At 39.9% G+C, this 9794-nt stretch overlaps 1 protein-coding gene across 2 annotated transcripts in view; it reads right to left on the reverse strand.

The window, feature by feature from the left end:
• The window catches only part of LOC129775656 (phosphatidylcholine:ceramide cholinephosphotransferase 1-like), a 117233-nt gene extending 108406 nt beyond the window's left edge, over positions 1–8827 (reverse strand). The window contains exon 1 of one of the 2 annotated variants that reach the window (XM_055780638.1): positions 8165–8827. In XM_055780638.1, the coding sequence (XP_055636613.1) occupies positions 8165–8278 (114 nt within the window). In that variant the 5' untranslated portion in view covers positions 8279–8827. The remainder of the gene's footprint in view (positions 1–8164) is intronic. The other variant, XM_055780642.1, reaches the window with a different exon arrangement.
• Positions 8828–9794: the final 967 nt, after the last annotated feature.

The raw sequence follows: 9794 nt of genomic DNA on the forward strand, positions 1-9794 counted from the left end.
AGTACCGAAATCGATTGACCCAAAAATTTTATCAATCCATCATGAAATTACTGAGCAATACGTGTTAGAAATTGGACAATTTTCAAGATGTGCTCGATTTTCGTTTTTCAATTTGTACCCCAATATGTTCCCGAAAGACGTAATCCTACGTCAAAACTTCACGACAAACTGGACCTTTGATTTTGCTATGCGCTGAAGGAGGGTTACCGAAGATGAGAGGGCACACTTGACTGACCTCCGCGAGCTCTGTGGGCCTGAAGCAAACCTTTGTCGAACTTGTTTCAGGAAAATACTGCAACTACGAGATTCGATGCTTGGAGGGTTCTAAAGGGATGTAAGGAGTTAGTTTAGGGATCAAAAAATAGTCGCATGATGATAGATCAGGGGAATACGGAGGGTCGTCGATGACACAAATCTGATTTTTCATCAAAAATTGACGAACTTACGAAAAAATCCACGAAACAAAATTAAATATTTTTACGAAACAAACACAAAACATACTGTTATTAAAAAGCGCGTAACTTTTTAACCTGTCAACCGATTTACATAGAGTTGGTTGCGTTTGAAAGGTGAGACCTTTACTTTTCTAATGTTATCAATGTTCAACAGATGGCGTTACGTGTTCCATGATTCAAATAAAAAGTCCCCTTATATATTGAACATACTGTGTATGCTGCCGGATCCAGTCCTCATGTGCGGAAACGCTGCGAACTCTCCAGAAGAATGAACATTGTTTAACTCTGACCATGGAGTGCAGAAATATAATACTTCTACTTCATTCATTGTAACGTATGTTTGTAAAAAAAGGACTAATTTTGGATGACAATGAAAAAAATGCGACTACGATGGATGCTTTGTTCGTACTGCCAGCTGCACCTCGTAGGGAAGAAGTTGGACATTGTGAGGCATTGTGAGGTTGGACATCGTGTCCGCTGGATACAGAAAGGCGATAGCATCGAACGGAAGTCTGGTTCCGGGGGACTGTAAAATGCACTGTTGGGGGACTGTAAAATGCAGCAGAAGCTGAAGAGGAAGATCGAAAGCAAGGTGACCACATCGTTCTGCACCCTGGACCGGGAGGTTGGAACAACCGGTCAAACGGTAAATATGTATCTGGCCAAAAAGGATATTTCTACGCGGAAGCATTAGTCGAGGCCGGCCGTGTCTTATCGGTGTTGACTACGGCGAACCGCGACGTCGTGGTCAGAATTGACGACGAGACCTACTTGGCGCTGTACGACAACGACTGGCAGGCGACAGCGTACGGGGCTTTATAGGAATTCGTAGGTCTTGTGGAGAAGTATAAAACATGCTCCTGTTTACAACTGGCTGTGAGTGAATAAAACAATACACATTAAACTATATCAACGCAAAATTTTACCCAAGGGATAAAAACATAGAGCAATTAGAGTGTTAAAATTACCTTTTTCGTCGACCGGTTTCGGGCTCGATGTTGCCCATCCAGTAGATGACACGACATATGTGAAGGAGGACTTCAACCAGATTCCAGGAAACCTGTATATGACTGCCAAGATTGAGTTGGATGTTCCCGAAAACCTCCGGACACAGAAGATGTCGAAGTTCGCCAACAAGATCTTAATTTGGCAAGCGATTTATGCTTGCAGAAAGTGGAGCACATCTTTCATTACCGCAAGTACACCATGAATGGACAGCGTCTCCAAAAGCGGCTTCTCCCTCTCCTGAAAGCTCACAACGATCCGACGACCATCTTAACCCATTTTATGCCATGTGTTCGAAGAGTCGAATAGCAACTTTCATAATTTTTCATGACTTTATAAAGCAAGGTTTTGGCATCAAATGATAGCTTAGTTTCTTAGCCACCATCAATCAATTTTGTATAACTTTATTGGGCAAAATATTCGGTTTAAAGCAACTGTGTGCGGAAAGTACATAACCTAATAAAATACAAAAATATGTAAACTTTTGTAAAATATTACTTTGACAAAGAACACACATTGTGAAGTAAGAAAAAAGCCATTGGATTGAACCTCCTACAGGATGAAAAATGTAGATTTTGGCCAATGTTTTTGTTTGGCGATTTTTCGATGTTTTGGCATTGTCCGGAAAACTGAAGAAAAAAATTATTCTAGAAGATTTGGGTTTCTATAATACTAATAACCAAAATTACACCAATGGCTTTCGCTAATAAAATAATTTCCATAGCTTAGTCGTTAATGGGTTAACAATACGGCGATTGAGACTGGGTTCCCCATTTCAGTGTTTTCAAGTCAATCCTTATCACTTTTACAACATGGAGTCGACCATTATTGTGCTGTCAAATCACCTTATGTGCCTCTCATTATTTATGTCATTCCGCATTATATTGAGTAAGGAAATCTGTGATTTTCTGTTCAATTTTTGGATGAAATTTTTCTTTATTCAAAATAATTTTAGTCAAGTATATATTTGCCAGTTCTGTAAGTATCCTGTCGCCAATTTCAGGGGTCCATATTCTATATGACGAGACGTGAAATTTCTCTCGATTCGTTTTAGCTTGAATGACTGTCGAATCAAGCTAAATATTTTATTCCAGAAAACGAGCGTTATTGGAATGCTATACCTTGCATTATTTAGGAGACTGAGAAGAGTCATCACTTTTCGTGGATATGAACAGCGATGTTAAATATGTTCATTTTGAGAAAAAACACTCTTTCCAAACATCTCTAAAATTAATCAATCGGACGGTCGGAACCAGGCTTCCGTTCAACGCTCTCTGCCTTCCTGTATCCGGCAGACCCTTTTTCAGGGCCTGAAACCATAGAAAAACGCACAAGCTCCATATAGACATTGGGTCCTATGTGGCACCATAAGCTATAATAATAATCTTGCCGATATTGCCTGTTAAGCCTCAGTAATATCCCACCTTTTATGCATATACTTGATGCACACACACACGCACGTTACCCACATCCAGTTGTACAGTAACGAGCATCGCCCCATTTGACATACCAATGGTAATGAAAGAGCGATTCGGCTTCGCAGAGCGTGTTGAGTGATTCCTCGGTAATAGGTCCAATGTTTATTCGCGTAACTTATGCAATAAAATAATGCACTAATTTCGGATGACGATAAAGAAAATTACAAAAGCTGATTCAATAGGAATTTTTTTTTCCTTAAATTATTAAGTCTTTTACAAAAATGCCTAGGCCCTACGGCAATTGCCCGGATCCTTAGTCTTGACTCATGACCGATGATGATGTCGGTATGTTCTTCAGGTTTCATGGCCTCAGCTGCTCCTCCGATTTGGCCACAAAACTATTGGAGTAAATCCTCCGTTTGAGATTGAAACTCTCTTATTACGGATTTCGTTTTCTCAGGGTCGTTTCAACCTGCTATCGGTCACTCACAGCCAGTTGTTCCTCCAGTAAACAGGAGCATGTTTTATACTTCTCCACAAGACCTACGAATTCCTATAAAGCCCCGTACGCTGTCGCCTGCCAGTCGTTGTCGTACAGCGCCGAGTAGGTCTCGTCGTCAATTATGACCACGACGTCGCGGTTCGCCGTAGTCAACACCGATAAGACACGGCCGGCCTCGACTAATGCTTCCGCGTAGAAATGTCCATTTTGGCCAGATACATATTTATCGTTTGACCGGTTGTTCCAACCTCCCGGTCCAGGGTGCAGAACGATGTGGTCACCTTGCTTTCGATCTTCTTCTTCATCTTCTGCTGCATTTTACAGTCCCCCAACAGTGCATTTTACAGTCCCGCGGAACCAGACTTCCGTTCGATGCTATCGCCTTTCTGTATCCAGCGGACACGATGTCCAACCTCACAATGCCTCACAATGTCCAACTTCTTCCCTACGAGGTGCAGCTGGCAGTACGAACAAAGCATACATCGTAGTCGCATTTTTTTTTCATCGTCATCCAAAATTAGTCCTTTTTTTACAAACATACGTTACAATGAATGAAGTAGAAGTATTATATTTCTGCACTCCATGGTCAGAGTTAAACAATGTTCATTCTTCTGGAGAGTTCACAGCGTTTCCGCACATGAGGACTGGATCCGGCAGCATACACAGTATGTTCAATATATAAGGGGACTTTTTATTTGAATCATGGAACACGTAACGCCATCTGTTGAACATTGATAACATTTGAAAAGTAAAGGTCTCACCTTTCAAACGCAGCCAACTCTATGTAAATCGGTTGACAGGTTAAAAAGTTACGCGCTTTTTAATAACAGTATGTTTTGTGTTTGTTTCGTAAAAATATTTAATTTTGTTTCGTGGATTTTTTTCGTAAGTTCGTGAATTTTTGATGAAAAATCAGATTTGTGTCATCGACGACCCTCCGTATTCCCCTGATCTATCATCATGCGACTATTTTTTGTTCCCTAAACTAACTCCTTACATCCCTTTAGAACCCTCCGAGCATCGAATCTCGTAGTTGCAGTATTTTCCTGAAACAAGTTCGACAAAGGTTTGCTTCAGGCCCACAGAGCTCGCGTCAGTCAAGTGTGCCCTCTCATCTTCGGTAACCCTCCTTCAGCGCATAGCAAAATCAAAGGTCCAGTTTGTCGTGAAGTTTTGACGTAGGATTACGTCTTTCGGGAACATATTGGGGTACAAATTGAAAAACGAAAATCGAGCACATCTTGAAAATTGTCCAATTTCAAACACGTATTGCTCAGTAATTTCATGATGGATTGATAAAATTTTTGGGACAATCGATTTCGGCACTCCATAACAATTTCTTATATTGAATAAAATAATATATGTCATGAAACTAACTATCGAACAATTGAAAAAATCTCAACCCCTATCCTAACGGAAGTACCCACATCTAATTGGTCGAAATTGACGACACATGCGGCGGTTCCCTAACAGAGAAATCAAAACTGAGCTGCCTGAGGGAATTCGGCATTGCAAATACATAAAAGTAAGGGGTGCTTAGTGATACCCGATTTTTGAAATTAATCGTTCATCCAATAATCGAATAATTTTCAGCAGTTTGTTATTCGATACGATTAATCGCCCAAAATAATCGATTAATCGATTAATCGTCATACTGAGAGAATATTAGTTAGACTAATATTCTCATTTGTTAGAAAGCCATCTGGAAACAACAAAATGTTCATTCCGCCTGAAAATCAATTATTATCTTATACGTTCCCCTAGACTCGTAAAGGAAGCTCAATTCGCGTTGATGGCATTGAGCTTCGTTAACGAGTTTAGAGGAGCGCCAATGACAATGATTGATTTTCAGGATAAAACTGCAGTGTCCGTACTTCTTTTTGCTCTGAGCTTGGATCGATTAATCGATGTAAATTATTCGTTCGCTTCGATTATTGGTTGTTCAGTATACGTTCGATTAATCGATTAATCCTACAGAATCATTTTCTGTAGGAAGTATTGGATTAATCGATTAATGGAACGATTATCGGGGATCACTAGGTGTGCTTTTGTTCCCACCGAAATGTGTTCCCTAACAGAGACATCAAAACCGGCATTTATATTGCAAGTGAGGTGAGTAACACGATTAGTTCTAGCAAATAAAATTTAAATTTTATTTGATTTGATTTGGTTTGATTTTTATTCATGTAACTTAAGGAAAAAAAATCTTTTTCAACTATGTTACACTGTGTCCCTTTTTGAAGCTAGAAAAAGTTGTAGACGATTTAAGAGTAGGTGATAAGCGAATCCGATATATAACACCTCGCACTAACATTGATTGCCCATAGTAAACAGATGAATGTTGTGGAATTGAAAACTCATGGTTCTGGTGTTTCTCATATACTGAAATTGTTCAAATAGGTACTGTGGCACGGAACTTTTAACAATTTTGAAAAAGTTTATGCATGTACGATACATATAAAATTGAAACTACATCCTAATGAAGTACTGTGTAAGTGTGAAACACTGGAATATCTCGATAAGTTGTAGACATATCTTACATATGAATTCAAAGAAACCCTTAGTCTGTTGAGTGCGGCCGCAGAAGCATTTGTTGTAAAAGAAATCTCCGTACAAAAAATGAGGAAGAATCAACGACTTGAATAATTTTATTTTCGTGGATGTTCCCAATTGCCTAGTCACTAAATTCAAACGTTTCAAGGCGCCGTAGATCTTACCACATTGAGAATTAATGAAAACATCCCATGACAAATTAGATGTAAATATAACACCCAGATTATTGAGTTTTTCGACATATTCAACGAATTGTGCATCAAAAATAATTGGAGGTGGTGTAGGTGTAGTTTTGCAAACAAAACGGCCCTTTTCAGAGCCACCAAATCATTATCGAAGAGTTTAATTCTTCAAACATATCCAAAATGAACAGATAGTCTAACGGAATCCTACGTCAACTATGCGGTCGTATCTCAGACACAACCCTCCTGTGACATTTTAACAAAGTGTAGTAGGTTGCCATCTACCCCCAATCGGTCAGTGGCTTAAGAATTGATGGTTCGGTTGTAGGTCTTCTCCAGATCAGGAAATACCATTCATGTGCTGTCAATTATTTCTGGTTTCAGCTGGCACCTCCCCAAGTAATGCGAAATGCGTTCTTGGGCCCATCCCCGACCGGAAGGCTAATTTTCAGTAGTCCAACTTCCTGTTCTCGGCCAAGTAGGTGACGAGCTGTCGGTTCGTCATCCTCTCCATGGTTTTGGACGTACAGGAGGTCAAGTATAAAGTATGTCCTTAAAGATGTCGAGCAGAGTGATTTGACCTGAGGTTATTATTGTTTCGATCAGGCACGAAACATTCGAGAATCAAACGAATCGCTAAAAAAAGAGTTTATAGAGTTATACAGTTGTTAATTTATTACTTCTCTATAAAATCAACTTAAATTTCACATGAACATGATGCAAGTTAATAATACGTAGGCTCTCTTTTTGTCAGAATAAATCCTCATTTTAGACAATCTATTCGGCATATTTTTTACTAATATGTCGCATGTTAAAATCTTTGGTTCTTTAGTTATGAAACGGAGCGTATAACAATCTAAGGCTGTTATTTAAGCTCAAGATTTTCAATATGGAAGTCTCGTGGAGCTCAAACTAATCCGAAATGGAACGTCTAAAATTATATTTTACAACGTAACGGGAATACAAACAATTTGCAATTTCTGACATGTTAAAACTAACAAAATGGCACCATGTCTTATTTTCTCCCACGCTAATAACCGTTATCTCCCACGGTTCTACTGCACTGATACCATATTTATCAACTCATTTCAACTGCTATTACTCGCAAGTGATGCAATATCGACCTATGCAAGAAACTCTCTACCACTGGCCGGATACCTCCCCCGCTCACAGCCTTTGGAGAAACGGATACATAATTGATCCATTGTCTGTGCTGTGAACGATGCAAGCGACCAACTAAAAATACGACCACCTAATCTTTGTTCTATCTATATACTCCACCAATTGATGCGGTAAACAATATTAGCTAGCCTTCCGGTCTTTAAATGACCGTCGTGTCTCCGGACAGATTGAGGCGGGGAGACCTTGGTTACACTGTTGGTGCCAATATCTCTTTAAGTATCGTTCCGGCCCAAGGTAAGAGTGGATTTTGATTTCATTTCCCGGTGCCGAACCAAACATACATACAGTAGTACCTGGCTACTCTCGTCGCAGCAATACGGTTGTGCACAAATACCCACACAATGTTCGGCAAACCACTGCCATCAAACTCCAGCCCACATTGGTTGGTTACGTGTCTTTCGAGTCTCATTCAAGCCGTATGCCGGTTGCACTGTTTCCAATGGAACTAGCGAATTCGTATGAATTTTTCAATCCGTACAATTGTTGAATCACAATGGTGGAACTGAAATGATATCTTTAGGTATCATTTGGAATTACAGATCATCATCGCGCATTAAATGTTTGCTCTAGTTTTGAAACATGGTGTATCTTTATTCTGTTATAACAGTGTACATGCAATCAATGTCCAGATTAATTTCCAATGAGTAGTTGTTTTTCTCCAGAACCTTTTTCCTAACTCCTTAGAAACATTTCGAAACATTCGTGTATTTTTCTACATTTCACGACAGATTGATTAACTACGCCTAGGCTCCGAGCAACATGCCGAAAGCGCATTGGAGAAGCTACAAATTGCACGTGTACTATTCAGCTTCTGAGGCTGACGCGAATGTTTTGCGATATACCACATAGAATCCGTTGTTTACTTACGATTTGTTTCGAGCCAATGCCTATCGCCGCAAATTTGTTTTCCAATTCTTCCATTGCTTCACTATAGCCGACTTGGTACACCTCCAACCCGCCAAGGGTTCCCCAGCGAGACATACAAAGGCCCAGCTGTTTATGATTTCACCAACAAACGTTTGCACACACTTCCAATTAAACGAACTGATAACGAATTCTGCCCGTATTTCACAATATGTATTTTTTCACACGCTTTGGTCAGCCATTTGGAACGAACTGAAACAATAGGAGGTGAAGCCCAACTTGAACGCGTTCTCCATCGAATTTGATCCAACGTAATTGTAAGCGAGGAACTGTTTCTGCTTGTCTTAACTATCACAAATCACAGGTAACATTAGTAAACAACGTTTATTCACCGCTCACTCTATCCGACCGAATCGTCCACTCCATTGAGGTTTCCTCCCGTTATTATCGCGTCCTTTTTTTTGGCACTTTCGGATGGGCGCTTAATAATCCCCAATACACACAGCTGACTCGGCTGCAGCCACTAATGTATCCAAACTCAATCAACGAAGTGAAACCGAAATGAGCAATAGATACATGACTTTGTTTTTCTTCGCTTTTCGCCGGAAAGGAAACGCTTCAACCAATGTTCGACAGACTAGCGACCACTACGACGTCAGTGACACCAATGACGACGGAATGCTCATGGTTGAGTAGCTAGGATAGAACTGAACCGACGATAAGCGAAAAAAAAGTGGTTATGGCTGTAAAGCACGTCCACGGAATTAGGTGATGGTGGCTGTAACGATAATGAAGAAAGCGACTCGGCGGAGAACATTTAGACATGGCAGGTTTCACTTTCGGTGGTGTGGATTATTTGTGTGCAGAAAAAGTTAATGTTATTTTGCGTAATCTCTCAACTGCACAAGTTCTCTAGGAAGGTATGAGAAGCATGCACTTCAGATATATGTTGGTTTGATCTACAATAATTGTGGTTTTGAAGGGTAAATTACAGAGTGATGATGTGACTATCCTGTACTTAGCAGAAGGGCCTCCGCCAGATCTCCGAACCGGAATCCGTTGGATTATTTGAAGTATTTTGTAGACAAAGGCCAGCTTTAACTCAAAACCATGTTTAACACGTAGCTGCAGATTTGCACATGCTGCACATTAATATCTAAAAATTTAGTATATAGGGAAGATCAGGAAACACGGACAGGGTGGGGAAGATGGACACCCCTGTATGATTGAAGAATTACATTTTTATTCTAAATTTTAATGATGTACAAGCTTGCAATAGAGTGTATCAACCTTTGACACTAACTGCGTACACCTAGTTGGCTATCTGTTCAAATTGTAAAATGAAATAAAAAGTAATCTACAAAGAGCAGCTCGATGTAAATTTTCGTCCGCAGAAAATAAGGTGCTCATTGTTATCGAGTAATTTTGTGGGGTATTTTTCGTTATGTGAGTGTTTTACCATCACTTTATTGAATCAGCGGTGAGTTTTCTCATTTTACTCCAAAAATATTTATGAAAAAAAGTTGATGGGTCTGCGCCTGCGTTGATGGGTCTGCGCACGGACGGGATCTTGACATAGGACTGTGATTGTGTGTAGTAATTGCATTTGAATTGAGTTTTTTATTTGTTCAAA

Source organism: Toxorhynchites rutilus, chromosome 3, assembly GCF_029784135.1.
Source record: "Toxorhynchites rutilus septentrionalis strain SRP chromosome 3, ASM2978413v1, whole genome shotgun sequence".
Taxonomy (NCBI): Eukaryota; Metazoa; Arthropoda; class Insecta; order Diptera; family Culicidae; genus Toxorhynchites; species Toxorhynchites rutilus.